This window comes from Triturus cristatus, chromosome 4_2 (assembly GCF_964204655.1).
Source record: "Triturus cristatus chromosome 4_2, aTriCri1.1, whole genome shotgun sequence".
NCBI lineage: Eukaryota > Metazoa > Chordata > Amphibia > Caudata > Salamandridae > Triturus > Triturus cristatus.
The window spans coordinates 956389479-956408820 of NC_140586.1; the positions used below are offsets into that span (position 1 = coordinate 956389479).

General features: G+C 47.4%; 1 protein-coding gene across 2 annotated transcripts in view; it reads left to right on the top strand.

The window, feature by feature from the left end:
- Positions 1 to 17295, top strand: part of LOC146839098 (uncharacterized) — a 91952-nt gene extending 74657 nt beyond the window's left edge. For both annotated transcript variants that reach the window (XM_085603123.1, XM_085603124.1), the window contains exon 2: positions 11009 to 17295. In XM_085603123.1, the coding sequence (XP_085459249.1) occupies positions 11127 to 12248 (1122 nt within the window). In that variant the 5' untranslated portion in view covers positions 11009 to 11126 and the 3' untranslated portion in view covers positions 12249 to 17295. The remainder of the gene's footprint in view (positions 1 to 11008) is intronic.
- Positions 17296 to 19342: the final 2047 nt, after the last annotated feature.

Here is a 19342-nt window from a genome sequence, read left to right on the forward strand (position 1 = left end):
CCACCCATAGGGAGGGACCTAGCAGGTAGTCCGGCCCCTAGAATCCGCTTAAAGGTAGGAGCTGTGTCCTAAGACTTCAGACATCCTGGAATCAACTTGAAACTAAGAAGAAGACGGGAACTTCGACATTCTGCTGCACAGAAGACTGAAGGAAATCTCCGCTATGGTCAGGGAGTGACCATCTTGCTAACGCAAGCACCAACCAGCTATCCAATGTCTGCTTTGCCGCCGCCTCCTGCCGGAGCCCGAGCCCAGAGCCCAACAAGAACTGGACCTCCAGACCTCTCACCGCCCGATCCACAGTCCCTGCAAAGAAGGAACCCGTGGAGGCACCGAGACACGTGGAGCCAGCCATCTTGGAAGACCGACGACAAGCTGCAAGCGCAACGACAGAGGCTCCCTCCAAGTTGTGCTTTGGGTCCTGAGAAGCCCAACACCCGAGCAGCATCTGCACCAAAGGTGAGCCCTCCAGCATCTCCACGATCTGCGTGGGGCCCCTCTGCACTTTGCATCTCGATGCGCCTGCCCGGTCCCTGGCCCGTTGGCTAGTGGCCATTGTGGCAACGAACTACGAAAACTACGATGCTGATCTGGTTGCTCCAGACTGGCCCCTGCTTCCCTCCAAAGGAGCAGCCCCTCTGACCTTGCTGGTCAGAGTTAGAAGCTTTCTTCACTTTCCACGACTCCTGCCTTTGCCAAGGCTTGTTTGCTTCTTTCGAGTCGCCGACACCGCCGACAGCGAGAGCCTGCGTGGGACAGCTCGTGACTCGACTCCTGGACGTCGTCGACCTTCGGGGACCACGTGTCTGCAGAGACAAGCTACCCTTCATCACCTGTTTGCACCCGACATCGCCTGGTACCTACCTGGTGCCACGCTGGTCACTGGCTAGTGACTGTGAACACTGTCCCCTCTGCTTTCAGGTCTTCTACAACTCCGATCCACCCTTGGATCCAACGCATCTCTTCTGGACCGACCGCCTGCAGCATCTTTGTCATCACTCTCCATTGAATCGATAGAAGAAACCGGACGCACTTCGAGACCTATGCACCCGCTTCCTGTGGGTGAGGTAACGCTGGCACTCCGGTGCCCAAGTGTAGAGAAACATCTCTAGTGTCTGTGTTTTGAATCTTGAGATCGTAGTCCAACCAGAAAATCCTTTCTGCAGTAACTTTTAAACTTTTACGCACCCATTGAAAACCTATGGGAGCCCGCGTGTAACTTTACTCACTGCACACGCGACCCGTGGACCTCCTGGTCACTAACTAAAGTTAGCTCCTTGTAGGCCCAGCGATTCTAGAGGCCCTAGGCCTTTTCCCTTTCCTGTTCGTGGTACTTATACCACTATTTTAGTATATGGTTTGAGTGGCCACCAGGGCCCATCCATATAAAGTGCAACTTCTGTATATTATAACATTGTCTTGTTTAACGATTTGTGCTCCTGTGCTCATAAAGAGTCTAGGGGATACTTTGAGAAATAAATACATATATATTTTGAATATATATCTGTGTGGTGTGCTTTCATTGGTATAAAAGGGGGTTACATTTGGTAAAACAGCTGGCTTAACACGCTTTAACGTGTTTAGCCTCAAAGACTGCTTAGCCTACGCTACCACTAGGGCAGCTAGTCCGAAAAGGTTGACTTACAACCACACCATAAGGGTTGCTTGGCATGGTACAAGGTGGTCACTTTAACTAGTGAACATCATATACCAGGCCAACTTCTCACATATATGATCTATAAAAGACCCCTGACCTGGGCCTTTAAATGTTGGGGCATCAAAGACCTTGGACTCAGGCACCATGGACATAGCTACAGATAGGTTATTTTCATTCAACAGATCGTTGAGACAAGTTCCGCGCCTGGAGTGGTCAAAATGAAAACCATTCACACTATTACACCCCAGAGATCCCATAGGGGTGACTCCTGGGTTACCACATGGGTGTACATTAAAATCACCTGCGATCAGTAAGTTACGTGACAGTGTACCTGCTCCCTCTCTCAGCATCTCTTTCAGAAGCAGTATATTACATTCCCCTTGGCTGTTTATAGCATTGTAAAAATTAATTAAAGTCAGAGCATGTTTGCCTCTCTTCAATTCGAGCACTTGGATATTCCGATTTGCATGATACCGGTTACTTATTTGGCAGGAAAGTGCCAGATTAATGAAAATAGCCAGGCCCCCCTTTGCTCTTCCACTAATTGAGGGGGCTGCTGGCCTAAGAAAGCTTTGGTAGCCCTCAATGAAGGCATTATTATCTTCCATCCTTGTCTCTTGGAGGCATATAACTGCGTATTTCTTAACAAATGCCAACCAGGCAGAGTCACATATTTTATCAGCCAAACCTGCTATATTCCAGGAGACTAAACTCGCATTACAAGCATCACCAGACTCTATTCCAGTGGCGACTTCTGTGGTTATAGGTTCTAATAACCGATTAAGTTGTTCTACGTGTGTGTCTCCCATAGTTTCTATTGTAGAAGAGTTTGGTTCTACATGGGTTGGAGGAAAATTAAAAGCCTCGGGCAGATCATGCAGTGTACGAATGTGCTCATGTAATACGGAGCTGTCCGTTAGAGAGTCTACATCTAGCTCTACCTCATTGTTGGTATCTAATTCAGCGGTTGGAAAGGGAACAATTGCTGCTTGTGTAGCCCTAATTTGTGTGTGACCGGTATGCGTTGGTATGGCTGGGGCAACATGTAGTCAGTCGACCCCCTCCAAGCCATTCTGCTCATAAAAAACATCAAACCTGTTTGAAGTAGGTACATTGTAATAGGTGTTAGGGTATATTAGTTGAGAGTGGTCGCGGTGATGATACAACCCATGTGAGGCCTCCCATCTCTCATGATAAGTTACTGGATGGTTGACCTGTCTGGTCTCCCAGAGTATGTCTCTCCTATACTGTCTTTGATCTCCTGCAGTGTAATGTCCATGGTTCCTTGGAGTTACTCCATTGTGATATAAGTTACAATTGTCATAGGTTTTCTCCTGCTCTAAAATGGGGTATGGATACACTTTATTTAAACTGTGATCACTTGAGGGATAGAAATAACTTAGATCCATAGTACCGATCAAACTGCTAATCGGGCCATCCTTCCAGCTAGTAATGTGCCTTGCTGCACGATTATCCTTAAAGTTGACAACAATACAGTCGCCCTCAGTGGATTTAAATCTGTGACCCACCCAGTCGACCCTCCTAACATTTGTTATTTTACCACTAATGTGGGGAGGGATCGGTCTATGGGCGGTTAACCAGTGACTCACTTTGTTTTTCAAATCCCCATAGCTCTCTACCTTGCCTACTTCTAATTGCGGTACACCTATCATTACTATGGTGTATAAGTGGGATTCAGGAGGAAGATTAATGTGAATGGGTTTTTTTAGTTGTGTCAGCTTAGGTGTTTGCGCTGGTCGTGTATTTATGCCTGTATTTTCTGTTGATATAGGCCTTTCAGGCTCAGCCTGATCATCAAGTGAGGCAGGGGGTAAACCTTCCGCAGCCCATTCACTCTCATCACTACCAGTTGTGGAACCATTTGAGATAGTGGGCAGAGTCGACGCTACTGCCGTTTCGTTATTTACACATATAGGCGGATTTGGAACGTTATGATCTATAACACCCAGGGAGGGGGTAGATGCCGAATTAGAACTATCATTTTCAGTATTTTTCTTAGATCGTGTCTTTTTAGTGTTAGTTTGCTTATGGTTGCCGTTGGCCGGTAAAAGGCTGTCCTTCTGTGTGGGTGCAGTAAGAATTTTTAACATGCTCGTAGTGTCCTTTTTTTGGGACTTCTCAAACTTCACTAAGGTTTGCTCTATACTAATAATTCTTTCGCTTATAGGCTGCAAAAGAGATCTGACTAGATGTTCCAGTTCTGTCAGGTATAGTTTATCTGACGTACTCGCCCTTTCGGTCTGGCTTGTCTGGTCTGTATAGGTTTTAGTATACTCTGGCTGTGTTTCGTTGGGCAATAATACGCCCTGATTAGAAGATGTTGTAATCAAATTGGGTGTTCTAGTAATTGGTTTAGCCAGTCTAAAATTTAACCAAACATCCTTTGCTGAGGGCTTATGATTGCCTAGAGGTCTATATGTTTTCCTCACAATAGATTTAGTTTTTTTCCCATAACGCCGTTTCGTCTTTTTTGGGGAAAGCGGTTTGTCTGCTGCTATTATATTTACAAGAGGTGAGCTTTCAGCAAGTACTTCCCCTGGGGGGTTTAGTGGCATAATTCCTGATTGAGACAGGCACAAATTGTCCCCGGAATTAGAAGTAAACAAAGGGCTTCCTTCTATGCTATTTATTGGTATAGGTGAGGCTAATGATGCATTTTTCCTACTACTTTGGCCACTGGGTAACCCTGTAAAGGATTGCAGCAAAAGTGATTCCTCCAAATTAATAGAGGACTCCGCAGTGTTGTTAATGGCAGTAGTATGCAATGAAAGATTAGGAAAGCACATATTTGGGGTCATTGAAAGACGCCTCTCCGTATTTTGTATAGCATCTGCAACTACACCTATAGTCTTTTGTAACATCAAGTCAATGGCTGTAAGAGACGGTAATGGTGTAGATGGAACAGTCTTATTTCTAGTCGAAGATCTTGTAGCCACAGGAGTCTTTCTTACTATAGTCATCATGTAGGAGAAGTCCGGGGGGACAAATAGAACACTGGGCACTTATGAAGGGCTAAGCTTAGCAGCTATAACAGGCAACACATGCAATAATATGAAAACACTGACACTGTCACCTTGTGCTGTGTCCCAGGATGATGGCGATGAAAGGGGGGTGGCCCGTCCCGTCACCTTCTGTCCCCTGAGGGCCACAGAGGACCCGCCCTTTGCCCGGGCTTAACCCCGCGCGCTCCCGCGACGCGGGTGATGACGTTATTTTAAAGCGCCTCCTGGCGCGTCCCTGGCGTGTCCTGCGCTCTGCCTGCTGGGAAAGGTATTCCCCCACTCGGCGGCCGCTTGGTTGTACTTGCGGCGGCGGGGGGACTACAGGGCAGGGTCAGTAGCGGCAAGGCAGCATTTCTGCAACGATCCTGGAGGGCAGGTAACAAGGATAATTAACAGCAAGCGTCCACTCCGACGCTCGGGGTCAGCAAATATCGGAATAGCGTCAGACTGCACAAGCACTGTCCCCGCTCAGAGTAGAGAGAGAGTTTGGATGTAGGCGCCCTCCCTGCGTAGCGCCTTCTTAAGTACACACAGCGTCGCTTTGGGAGCGCTTTGTGAGGGGTCAGTCGTGGCCTGCAGGAGGGTAGCTGGAGTCCCGCCGAACATCCAGTCACACGGCAGAGATGCTGATAAACGGCGTCTGCTGTCTTAATAAGATCCCGTATTAAAGTAATAAAGGGGACGGGATGGGACCCTTCCTGACTCGCTCTTCTCTGACAAGTAGTCCTTGTACCTAAACCTCATACCCAGGGTGGTAAGAAAGAAATGAGGTTTTGTGTTGACTACAGAGGCCTCAATACAGTCACCAGGACTGATGCCTATCCAATTCCCAGGGCAGATGAACTAATAGATACTTTGGCCTCAGCCAAGTACCTCAGTACATTTGACCTAACAGCTGGCTACTGGCAAATCAAGTTAGCTGATGATGCCAAGGTCAAAACAGCATTTGCAACCCCTGGTGGGCACTATCACTTTGTGGTAATGCCCTTTGGTTTGAAAAATGCACCTGCCACTTTTCAGAGGTTGGTTAATAAAGTTCTGACTGGTATGGAAACTTATTGCTCAGCTTATCTAGATTATATTGCTGTCTTCAGTTCCACCTGGCAGGATCACCTGGTCCACCTCACTATCAAGGCCACTAAGTGCCAGATAGGGCAGAGTCAGGTTGTGTACATGGGCCACCTTGTAGGTGAAGGCCTAGTTCAACCATTGCGGAGCAAAATCCAAACCATCATGGAATGGGTTGCTCCAACCACCCAGACACAGGTGAGAGCCTTTTTAGGCCTAACTGGGTACTATAGGAGGTTTGTTAAGGGATATGTATCTATAGTGACCCCCGTAAACGATCTTACCTCTATGAAAATGACAATAAAGGTTCAGTGGACAGCTAGCTGTCAAAAGGCATTTGATGACCTCAAGCAGGCAATGTGCCCTGCCGCCATGTTGCAGAGTCCAGACTACAAAAAGAAGTTCATTGTCCAAACAGATGCTTCAGAGCTGGGTGTGGGAGCTGTACTGTCTCAACTTAATGATGAAGGTCAATACCAGCCAGTAGCTTTCATAAGCAGAAAGCTGACCCCTAGAGAGAAACGTTGGTCAGCTATAGAGAGGGAGGCCTTTGCTGTGGTGTGGGCCCTGAAGAAGCTGAGGCCATACTTGTTTGGCACTCACTTCATAGTTCAGACTGACCATACGCCCCTCCTATGGCTCAAACAGATGAAAGGTGAAAATCCATTTCCCTACAGGGGATGGACTATACAGTGGAACATAGACCTGGGACCCAACATTCCAATGCAGATGGACTCTCAAGGTATTTCCACTTAGAACATGAAGACTCAACTGATCAAGGTTAGTTTAGTGTCCCTGCGTTTGGGGGGGGGGGGGGGTTGTGTAGGAGAGTAGGATCTGCACTTATGATGCCCCCACTTTTTTTCTGATGTATACACTGGTTTTTGGCTATAGTCTGGCTGGGTCCCTGCTAATCAGGGCCCCAGTCTCTCTGTTCTCTCTAAACGACTTGGTGTGCATAGTAGATGCACTAGTGATTGGATACTGTGGTACCTTATGAGCCCCTAGTATATGGTACCTTAGGTACCTGTGGCATAGGCACTTCACAGGCCTACCAGGGGCTGCAGCATGTATTATGCCACCCCTGGGAAGCAGACTCAATCTGACACCACAGGCCTGCTACTGCAGCCTGGGTAAGGTAGTGTTAGCACTCCTCACAGAGATATAGGTTCCTATATCTCACCATACACACACATATAAGCCTATCAACCACCCCTGTGGCAGGCCCTATCAATCCTGAGGGCAGGGTGCTTGGTTTCCATGTGAGGGGGTGCCTCTGCATGAGCAGGGTCCCTCTGCAGCTGGCAGAGTCTATTCTCTGTGCCTGTTTGTGAATGCAGTTAAACCATATACTCTTAAGTGCATTATAACCCAACGGTAAATGTTAACTTTGGAATGACTGCATCAAAACATGTTGTGTTTGGTGTCAAACAACTTTACATCATACCCCCACACCAGTAACTGGTGTGGGGGTATGATTCCACCTTTCTAGCGGGGACGACATGTACCTACTGTGGTAACACAGTAGAAATCTGAAAGAGCCCTGGCATCACAAAATGGATGCCACCAGCACAGACACTGGGCTGCCCTCCTGCTGCTGACTGAAACTCGCAGTGGAGGAGGCCCAACAATAGGCATCCTGTCACAGGGAGGTGTCACCACCTCCCAGGCAGGATTTAGTGTATTGGAGCTGGGTGGGTGCACTCTTAGAGTGCTTTGAAGTCCTGCACTGGGGGAGCAGTAGGCTCCTCTGTGCATATGCCAGCTGAAGCCGGTTCAGGGGCTACCTGTTCCTGCTCTGGCGTGAAACTGGACAAAGGAAAGTGGGTGTAACCACCCCCTACCCTGACCCTCCCAGAGGAGTGGTCATAGAGCTAGTCCCTCCCCTATCTTCAGTATAAGATAGCAAACCTTGCCATTGCAAAGCAGATAACCCTGGGCGACGCTCTACAAAGGGGAATCCTGGCCCTTCGACGTTCCACTACCTTTGGAAGACAGAAGAATCTCCCTTGGAGTCAAGGAGTGACTCCCCTGCTTGGCAGGCACCAAAAACCTTAATCAACGGTCGCAAACTTTCCCGCTCCCGCCGGAGTTCGAAGTCCCTGCAGCCCCGGAAGTAGATTTCCTGACTTCTCGACAGCCATTGTGAGTCCCCAGCAGAGCTGTGGCGAGTGGACCCCACGAGTGATGGGGAACAGCAATACCCGTGTACCGTGCACTGTTGTCAAGTACAACCCCTTCACGACGTTCTACAAACTTGTGCATTGGACCACTTGCGTACCAAGCCTCCAGCAGGTTTTGCAGCGAAAATCAGAGGCCTACCCCGTCCCGAGTGACTGTGGGCTCCTGTGAAGCATTTCCTCAAGAGGCGTCTTTGCGATCCCTTGCCCATTGGCTTGTTGGTCCCCCAAAGACTTTCTTATCGACTAAAAGGGCTCCCCTGGTTGCTCCAGGCCTGCCCTCACTCACCCTTGCTGGGTGAGTCCCTCAGACCTTGCTGGTCTGCAACGCTGACCTTCTTTGATTTCCACGAGACTTGCTGTTGCCAAGGCTTGTTGGCTCCAATCCGGTTGTCGACACCCCAGTCAGCTGCAGACGTCGTGGGACACTCCAAATCCAGCTGCTGGTCATCGTCGATCTCTCCTGGACCTCGTGAGCGAAGAGTCAAAACACCATTGACAACCTGAAATCACCCGACATCCGTGGTCAGCCATCTTCCTGGCCACCGGTCACTAGCAAGTGACTTTGAACACTGTCCCTTCAATTTTCAGGTCATCTCCATCTTGAATCCACCCTTGGATTCCACCGGACACTTCTTCATTCGACAAAAGCAGCAAGTCTTCTTTGGTCTCCATAGAAAACAGCGACGAGACCCGACACCAAAAGACACCTATGCACCCGGCTTCCCTGGGTGAGGTAACTTGTGCACGCCAGTGCCCTAGTGTGTGTTGGCCCTCAAATTACTTACCTTGTAAGTGGCTTGCTTGTAGACTTCCTCGAAGTACCCTAAAACTTTAAAAATCAAACCGCAACTTGCTCCATTGTAATCAATAGGGAACCCGCTGCTGTGTTCACACACTGCACGCGTCTCCCATGGGCCTGCTACTTACCTGCTTTCACTGCAGTGGTGAAGCCCCAGCGATTCTACAGGCCCTAGGCCTTGTCATTTTGCAAGTCGATTTTCTTAACCCATTTTTTTAGTATATGGTCTGGTACGCCCCTAGGGCCCCAGCCATATTTGTGCTTAACTTATTGAGAAACGTTGATATTTGAATGTGTTCCTGGCTTCTAATCCCATAAAGCGATTAGTAGAGTATGTCTAGAAATAAATACATATATATTTGATATATATACCTGCGTGGTGTTCTTTCATTTGGTAATTCAAGAGATTATAAGGTAAAATAAGCTGCTTTACATTCCTCAGAGACTTAGCCTGAAGGCTGCTCTCCACAGCTACCACTAGGATAGCTTTCTTTAAAGGTTGTCTTAAACCTATCTACCATAAGAGTTGAATTGGACTGGTGCAAGGTGGCCACTATAACTAGTGACCAGCATATGCCAGGCCAACTTCTCACAAATAGTAATTCAAATAGAGATTTTCTGGTAAAACAATGGCAAGCTGTAATCTCTCTCTCTCTAGTTCTCTCTCTCTCTCTCTCTTGTTCTCTCTCTCTCTTGTTCTCGCTCTCTCTCTCTCTCTTGTTCTCTCTCTCTAGTTCTCTCTCTCATTCTCTCTTTCTCTTGTTCTCTCTCCCTCTCGTTTTCTCTCTCTCTCTCTCTTGTTCTCTCTCTCTCTCTCTAGTTCTCTCTCTCTCTCGTTCTCTCTCTCTATCTCTCTCTTGTTCTCTCTCTCTTGTTCTCTCTCTTTGTCTTGTTCTCTCTCTCTAGTGATCTCTCTCTTGTTTTCTCTCTTCTTGTTCTCTCTCTCTCTTGTTCTCTCTCTCTCTATCTCTCTCTCTCTTGTTTTCTCTCTTTCTTGTTTTCTCTCTCTTGTTTTCTCTCTCTCTCTCTAGTTCTCTCTCTCTCTCTCTTGTTCTCTCTCTCTCTTGTTCTCGCTCTCTCTCTCTCTCTTGTTCTCTCTCTCTCTAGTTCTCTCTCTCATTCTCTCTTTCTCTTGTTCTCTCTCCCTCTCTTGTTTTCTCTCTCTCTCTTGTTCTCTCTCTCTCTCTCTAGTTCTCTCTCTCTCTCGTTCTCTCTCTATCTCTCTCGTGTTCTCTCTCTTTGTCTTGTTCTCTCTCTCTCTAGTGATCTCTCTCTTGTTTTCTCTCTCTCTCTCTTGTTCTCTCTCTCTCTCTTGTTCTCTCTCCCTCTTTCTCTCTCTCTTTGTCTCTCTCTCGTTCTCTCTCTTCTAGTTCTCTCTCTCTCTTGTTCTCTCTCTCTCTATCTCTCTCTCTCTTGTTCTCTCTCTTTCTTGTTTTCTCTCTCTTGTTTTCTCTCTCTCTCTTTCTCTCTCTTTCTCTTGTTGTCTCTCTCTTTTGTTTTCTCTCTCTAGTTCTCTCCCTCTCTCTTGTTCTGTCTCTCTCTTTTTCTCTCTCTCTTGTTGTTTCTCTCTCTCAAGTTCTCTCTCTCTTTCTCTTGTTCGCTCTCTTTCTCTTGTTCTCTCTCTCTCTTGTTCTCTCTGTCTCTCTCTTGTTTTCTCTCTCTATGTCTCTCCCTCTCTCTTGTTCTCTCTCTCTCCTGTTCTCTCTCTCCCCCTCTTCCTGGCTCCTTCTTTCCCTCCCTCTCTCCCTCTTTCTCTTTATCTCTCTCTATCTCTTGTTCTCTCCGGTTTTCTCTCCCTCTCTCTATCTTGTTCTCTCTCTCTCTCTCTCTCTAGTTCTCTCTCTCTTGTTCTGTCTCTCTCTCTCTTTCTCTGTCTCTCTTGTTATCTCTCTCTTTTTTTTCTCTCTCTCGCTAGTTCTCTCTTCTTCTCCCTCTCTCCCTTCCTCTATCCCTCTTTCTCTCTTTCTTTTTCTCTCTCTTTTTCTCTTTCTCTTGTTTTCGCTCTTTCTCTATCTCTGTTGTTCTCTCTCTCTCTCTCTCTAGTTCTCTCTCTCTCTCTCTAGTTCTCTCTCTCTCTCTCTTGTTTTCTCTCTCTCTTGTTCTCTCTCTCTCTTGTTCTCTCTCTCTTGTTCTCTCTCTCTCCCCCTTCTCGTGGCTCTCTCTCTCCCTCCCTCTCTCCCTCTTTCTTTCTCTCGCTCTCTCTTTCTTTCTCTTTCTTGTTCTCTCTCTCACCTCTCTCTCTGTCTCTCTCATGTTTAACTTGTGTTTTTATTTCCAGGCGCTGCTGAGACCCAGACATCAAGGGGAGGAGCTAAGAATAATTCTTGTGTTAAAAGAACAGCTAGAAAGGGCCCAGAAACCAACATCTCGCTGGAGAGGCAGGTGCGGAGGACGCGATGTCACAGTTGGAAGCGACAAGTATAGTTGACGGTATTTTAGAAGAAGCACCGTCTCAGGATTGTTCGCATGAGTTGTCTGCCTACTCAGAAACTTCGTCATGGGAACCGATGGTTAGTTATCAGCCTGTTTATGTCGCCAATCCTCAGGGCACAGACCCGACAGCAGAATTGGCCGCTCCGCTGGGGGGAGCGGCCGGGGTGGCTACGGATGATGGGGAGCGCATGACAATAAACTGGAGGCGCAGGAGCCTCGCGACAGGCTTGCTTTCCATTATATCTATGGTTTTGATTCTCATAAAGCGGTTTCGTGGTCCGATCCCTGCACCGACAGCAGACACCTCCATGCCCCACCTGCAGGAGACAGCAGAAGGGGCCTCCGCGCTTCCAGGAGCGGCCCGGGTGGCTCCCGATGATGGGGTGGGCATGAGAAGAAACCGCGAGCAAGACTTGCATTCCAATGCAGCTGCACTGGCCGAGGCTCCGGGTTTGGAAGAGCGGGCAGATAAGGTCGAGGCACCGACAGCACCGTCCTCCGGGACCCGCCTGCAGGGGGCACCAGAAGGAGCCGCTGAGCTTGCAGAAGTGGCAGAAACGGCTAAGGATTATGTGATGGGCATTATAAGAGACGGAGTGCCTGCGAACTGCGAGAAAGTCTTGAATGCAAAAGAGCTGGAGAATCTCAGAAACCTGGTGGCAGAAACAGCTAAAGAATTAGCAGAGCTGCAGACCGAAGTAAGACGTAGGAAGGAAAAGAAAAACAAGAAGAAAGGGGGAATAACAAAGGAGGAGGAGGAGGAGATTGAACAATACCGACAAAAGCAGATGAAAATAATCCAACAGCGCTATGAAGAAAAGCTGAAGAATGACGTCATATCAACAGAGCGCAAGATCATAGAAGGCCTGGGCGTCGCCGCGTCGTGCGCTGCAGGGGCGTCCACCGGGGGCATGTGCGGAGTCATCCTGGGGGTACCGGGGGTTATAGTGGGAGCAGCGCTGGGCGCAGCAGCGGGAGCCCTAACGGGCCTCATCACTATCAACAAACAAAGAAAGAAGAGACAGGCTGCGCTCGGCGCTCCGAGGCCTCCATCCGAAAGATTATCAATGGGCAGCAGAAAATAACGGGAGTCTCTATGATACAAGATTGAAGCTCAACTTCTTTATCCCTCCCTCTCTCTCTTCTCTCCATCTCCTCTCTCTCTCTCCTCTCTCTCTCTCCTCTCCTTTCTCTTCTCTCTTCTCTCCTCTCTCTTCTCTCTTCTCTCCTCTCTCTCTTCTCTCCTCTCTCTCTTTCCTCTCTCTCTCCTCTCTCTCTCTCTCCCCTCTCTCTTCTCTCCTCTCTCTTCTCTCCTATCTCTCTCTCTTTCCTCTCTCTCTCTTCTCCCCTCTCTCTTCTCCCCTCTCTCTCTTCTCTCCCCTCTCTCTTCTCTACGCTCTCTCTCCTCTCTCTCTCTCTCCTCCCCTCTCTCTTCTCTCCTCTCTCTCTTCTCCCGCCCTCTCTCTCCTCTACTCTCTCTCTCCTCTCTCTATTCTCCCCCTCCTATCCTCTCTCTCTTTCGTCTCTCTCTCTCTCTCTTCTCCCCTCTCTCTCCGCTCTTCTCTTCTCTCCTCTTTCTTCCCTTCTCTCTCTCTTTCTCCTCTCCCCTATCTCTCCTTCCTCTCTTCTCTTCTCTCCCTCTTCTCCCCTCTCTTCTCTTCTCTCTTTTCTCTCTTCTCCCCTCCCTCTCTTCTCTCCTCTCTTTCTCTCCTCTCTCTCTCCCTCCCTCCCTCCCTCTCTCTCTCTCTCTCTCTCTCTCTATCACTCACAGAGATTGAAGTACATTAAAAACAGTATAGAACTGATTTCAGAATACAAGGGGGGTCAGATACAGTGGCCTTTCACTTTGGGGTAACTAAATTTAAAATAAAACGTAGTAAACAAAGCATAAATGCAAATTGAGCTAATTGATGGGAAAAGCGCACGTTATCAAAGTGAATTTGCTTAATGTGTAAAAAGGTTCACCGGAACAATGATGTCATAGGATGTAGAAACCATTGTGTTTTCATAGGACATCCCGACTTTGAGTTTTTGTTCGTAATAGGGGTAACTATTCAATAAACTACTTCCAGGGTATACCCACAGGCGATTGTACTTGAACTGGATCCCTGCATTTGTCTAGAATATCGTTCCATACCAGCTCTCATATCTGGTTGAACCCATCCAGGTGGCACTGACCTACTCGGTGAGGAGACAGCCACCATTGGGTTGAGTGGGGTGTCTTCCTTCAATACTTTAATAACCTCATAAAACAGGTATCAGATGAAGAACAGGAGCTCATGGTCCCAGGGCCTTTGCGTTCAATCAATCAATTCATGGATTTATATGGCGCAGCTAATCACCCTTGTGGGCAAAAAAGGGGGGTTATCCAGGTGCTGGGGTGTCGAGTGGTTTTTAATGCTCCCCAGAGTTCCAGGAGAGAGGACGAGGTCCGTAGCTGCAGGGGGGTCGTTCCAAGTCTTGGCCGTGAGGTTGAAGGAGCTTCCTCCACTTCCACTGCGGTGGACGAGGGGGCTGCGGGTGAGGGAGAGGGACGCGGAGGATAGCTGTCCGGAAGGATGGTGGAAGCTCAGGCAGTGGTTGATGTAAGTGTTCCTTGGTTGTGTAGAGCTTTGTATGCGTGGGTCAACAGATTGAACTCACCCTACTTCTCGTCCATCAGTCCTCCTGGTCCTGCTCCCCTGGTTTATCTAGTCCCCTGGTCCTGCTCCTGGTCTTCCTGGTCCATGTAGTCCTGGTCTTAGTTCTGGTACTTTTTTGTCTGGTCTTGATGTATCTGGCCTTCTGGTGATTGTCCCACTGGCCTTCATTTCCCTTGCCCTCCCACTCCCCCGGTCTTCCTCCCCTATCCTAATCCTTCTGCTTCTCCTTGTTTACCTGTTCATGTCCATCTGACCTTGGTCCCCTGTATCATGGTCCTTCCAAAAATGGTCTACCTGGGACCTCATCTCTCTGGCACTGGTCCTCATAGCTTCCATGTTGCATGGCATTCTGTTTCAGGTAGTCCTTGTAACCCTTGCTCAGGACCCTGATGAGTCTGACCCTCATAGACCTTCTGATCCCATTGGACCTGGACTTTCTGGTCCGTTATGTCCATACAGGTCATTCTGATCCAGGGGATTCTGGTCCTGCTCGCCATAGCCCTTTCCAGCTGTGGTCTCCCAATCCTGGGCCATTCCCTTCTGGCCTGTCATCCTCCTTGATCTGATCTCTGTGGTTTTGGCCCTTCTGTGTCTGATCCTTCTTTCCATTGTCTCCTGGTACTCGTCCTCTTTGGTCCTTCATCGGACCCCTGCCCTGGAAGACAAACTCCTTGGTTCATGATGAACTGCATCGGACCCTGCCTCGGTTTCATTCATCAGAAAAATCCACACCATGGCCCCTGGTCGAAGTGGGCGGGATCTGAGGGGCACAATGTGCCCACATTTCTTTAATTTAACAAAAACAGTTCTTCTACTTTTTGTGAAAAGACAACCGCCCCGGTGTGTTTAACTGAGAAAATTCGAATGCTGGAGCTAAAGTGTTCGGGAGGAGTCTCCTGCACTGTGAAACCGGCGGAGGGCAGACAGCTAAACAAGCCATCTTGCCAGGATGCCTGCTTCCCTGAAATACATATCAATGAGCACAACTGGTTAATCTCAAATGTATAGGGTGCTTGGATGCCGGTTTTTACTTTAGTTGGTGTAGGCACTTGAAGCTTCCTGATGACACAGATTTATTCATTTTTAATGTTATTACAAAGGAGTTACCAAGCTGGTGAACCCCAATGAAGTGGTCAGATTGGAAGGATCACTTTATGAACTATATAGCTACTATTGAGGAATAGAATGGCAAAGACTTTACTTCTACAAGGAAGATAAAAATATTTGTTAGATAGTTTAGCTCCAGAGTACCTACCAGTTTACAGCCAGATGGAAAAAAAAACATAAGACTAATGCTGACAGAGACGAATTTAAGAATGCACTTAAAGACGTAGACAGTCACTACCTACAAGCGGTATGTGCAGCCATAGACAGATATCAAATTTTCCTACAGAAACAGTCTAAAATGGAGTCTGTTAAAGATTATGTAGCTGCACTCAAATAAATTGCAATATCGTGCACATTCGGGCCTTGCATGATGAACTTATAAGAGACCAAATTGTCATGCATTTAAATAATTCTGGTAATCAAGAGAAGTAGTGGGTGTGTGGTGATGCACTGCACAATGGGATTATAGCAATTGCCAAGAAAGCTGAGATGTCAAAAGATGTGCTAAAGCTGCATAAACCAATTAATGAGGTAGATGGTGAATTAGTGTGTAATCACAAGTAACAGAGTGAGTGAAAAGAAGTATAGGAAGCAAGGTATGAAGAATTTTGTTCGGAAACAGAATGAAAAAATGAATTCTGATAAAGAAAATAAACACCAGTGTGGTTCAGGTGTGGGAATAGGGGATACATAGCCAGAGACAACAGTTGTCCTTCTACACAGTCAAAGTGTTCATATTGTAGTATTACCGGACATTTTGCCAAAGTTTGGAGGAAAAAAAGTGGCAAGAATAAAGACTTAGAAAATGCATTATGGAGAATAATGAAAAAAGCAGGATGCAGAGAATGAGTCAATGTGTGATGATAACATCCTTACTATTGAGGATGCAGTTCTGAAAGCCTTTATGCAATATGGCTATTGTTGGGGTAGACATACTGATTGTGGCAGATTCTGGCTTACCCTACACTATACTGCAGCGTTCTGTGTGGGAAGACAAGTTCACAAGTGTATTAGGTGACCATTTGACCCCAACTGATAGGCAACCAGTTACTTTCACAGGTAAAGAAATCCATGTTGTTGGCTATATAGATCTGTCACATTTGAATTCAATGGAAGGCAATCTCAAGGAAAGCTATATGTAGCAGAAAAGGGGCCTTCTGTCCTTGGATGGATAGATCAAGGAGCCTTAGGTATTACGTTAGATCCCAACACCAAATACCAGGATTTGTTGCTGGGAGAACCAGCAGCTTCTATGGAGGATGAACTGATAAATCAGTTTCCTAGTGTGTTTTCAGGAAATGTTGGAAGATTTAGAGGTTTTGTACACAAAATTATGATTAAGAAAGGTGCTGCGCCTGCTTATCATAAAGGCGGGAACATACCTGTAACTGTGAAAAGAAATGTAATGGAAGATTTGGACAATCTGGAGAAAAATTGAATTATTGAGCCTATGTAGGGTGCATAATTGTTACCACCTTTTGTGGTGGCCCGTAAGTCAAATGGTCATATAAGATTATGTGTTGATCTGAGAGACTTTAACAAAAAATACTTCTCAGGATTGACAAACATTTGGCTCAAACCAGGCAAGTTAAATGGTTCTCTACAATTGATCTGTCCACTACCTATCATCAGGTTCCATTACATCCATCCAATAAGAGTTTGACATTGTTCATATTGCCATTTGAATGTCATATGTTCATAAGCGTGTTCTGTGACCTAGTTTCATAAGCAGTAGAATTTCAGCATTTAAATCACAAGTTATTCAGAGATACATACAGAAGGGGTGACATATTTCCAGGACGACATACTGGTGATGGGTAGAGACAGACAAGAGCATGATTACAGACTGAAATTTGTTTTAGGTAGATTAGCCACTAAATGACTTACTGCTTAATTGAAGAAGTGCAAGTTTGCCTTAAGGTCAATAACATACCTGTGGTATGAAGTAGGCATAGGGGATAGTTCTCTGTAGAAAGACATTATTGAGTTTATGATCAAGGCGTTTGCACCATCATCTAAGAATGAAGTCAGATCATTCCTTGGTCTGGTAGAATTTTACTCTAAATTCCTAAAGAATTTTGGCATGAAAACATATGGGTTGAGGCAGATGTTGAAAGAAAGGCAAGAATTTAAATGGAGTGCAGAACTACTTTTGAAACCATTAAACAAATTTGTACAACAGTTCCATTGAAAGGTTTTGAAGTTGGTGCTCTCAGTATAGTGAAAACTGATGCCACTGGCAAGGATCTTGGCGCTGTGCTAACACAGATTTCTGAAGCTGGGGCAAAGTGTACAGTAACAAATGCTTCTCACTCCTTGTCTCTGGCAGGGGACAAATTCTCAGTAATCGAGAAGGAGATGCTGGCGGCAGTGTGGGCCATGAAAAAATACAAACAATATTTATGGGTTTCCAGGTTTACATTGTGCACAGATCCTAAACCACTTGTGAATTTTTTAACATTGGTTTGCAGTGATAAAGCCTACATCTCGCATTGCGAGGATGATGCTCAGATTGTTAGATTTCATGTGGAATATCTACCTGGCAGTAAGAATAATGTACCTGATTATTTGAGTCGTTCCCCATTACCATTGACTGAGCATGTCTGTAGTAACTGGGATGAATACAGTGTTGCAATATTCGATGAGAACAATCTGGAAATTTTGGAGGAAGATTAGTGGGCTGGTTATGAGGAGGTTAACATTTTGAAAATGGTAAAACAATTCATCACATAAAGTTGGACAGATAAGAATAAACTACATGAAGAGTGCAAGAAGATGTGTGAAATAAAACATGAGCTGTCCAGGTTGTATGACGAAACAACGTAATCCCAAACCCCGCATGCCTAAACAACGCAATCTGAATAACAACTGCATCTTAACCACGCATTGCTTTACCACGCATGCCTTTGCCACAAATGTTTGTGTTAAAGGCATGCATGGTAAAGGGGAATTCATGGCTAAGGTCACCACTCCCCTCCACACCGCCCTAGGGCACAAACTCCCCTGCCCTGAAGTGCAAATACCCCTACACTCTCCCAAACCCCACGCTGTGCACTCCGGCTCCCTTAATGCCTAAAACCCTGTCCCTTAACTCTGTCTCTTAACCTGACCCTTGCCAGCCCTGACCCAGCCTTAAGAACTGCCTGCCCTCCCCTAAACCCTAAAAACGACCCTGTTTAGTGGAGAAGTGTGGCTCAATGGTTAGAGCGGCAGACCCTGATGCAGAGGTCTGGCCCAGACCAGGGTTCAATTCCCGCCTCGGCGGGTCTTGGGCTCAATTTCCCCGGACCCGATAATTCTTGCCTCGGTGCCTATTCTAATCATGGGTCCCACTCTGCAAATCTGGGCAATAGCTTGCTTAATCTCCACAATGGCCCCAAAAGCGCTAGGATGCCTGGCTTTCACCTTGGGGGTGCCCAGGAGTGGGCACTTCACAGGGAAAGGCCAGGAAGGGTTCCACAGCGGTATGTGCACAGCGCCTGAGAGACCCTTTCGGGGGTGTGCGGAGAACTATATAAATGCACTACATTTACATTTACATTTTTACCCATTCCCCTCCCCTGCTGTGAGGCCTAATACCCTAACCCTTAATTTAAATCTACCCCAACACTCCCCCAGCCCTAAATACTACTCTGACCCCCCAGCCCTGAAAACGACCCCAGACCCCCAGACATGAAAACGTGCCCCACCCCCATCCCTGAGAACTAGCCCCACCCCAGCCCTGAAAACATGCCCCACCCCAGCCCTGAAAACTACCTCCAACCCCCTAGCCCTGAAGACTAGCCCCAAACCCCCAGCCTAGAAAACTACCCCCAACCCACCCCACAGCTCAGAAAACTACCCCGACCAACCCCCAGCCCAGCAACTACCCCGACCACAACCTCCCACAAAACTACCCCTGATTAACCCCCCAGCCCACCAAACGACCCCAACCAACCCCCAGCCCACAAAACTACCCTGACCCACCCCCCAGCTCCAATTAAAACAACCCCGACTCACCCTCAGCCCCGCAGTCCACAAAACTACCCCGACACACCCCCTGCCCCACTTACCTCACCGTGGATCTCTCCCTGCTTCCTGCTTCTGTCCATCTGAAGATAGACTGCCCCTGACCCACCCCCAGCCCACAAATCTACCCCGAACCACCCCAAGCCACAAAACATTCCCGACACCCCCCCCCGCCCACAAAACATTCCCGACTCCCCACCCAGCCCACAAAATAATCACCAACCCCCACCCACAAAAGTACCCCGACTCACCCCCAGCCCCACTAAAAACAACCCCAAAACAACTCCAAACCCCATACCACAAAAGTACCCCAACCCACCCCCCAGGCCCACTTACCTCACCGTGGATCTCTCCCTTCTTTCCTTAAGGTGTATGCGTGGCTAAGGCATACGTGGTAGGGCTTGCAGAGTCGGATCACTTGT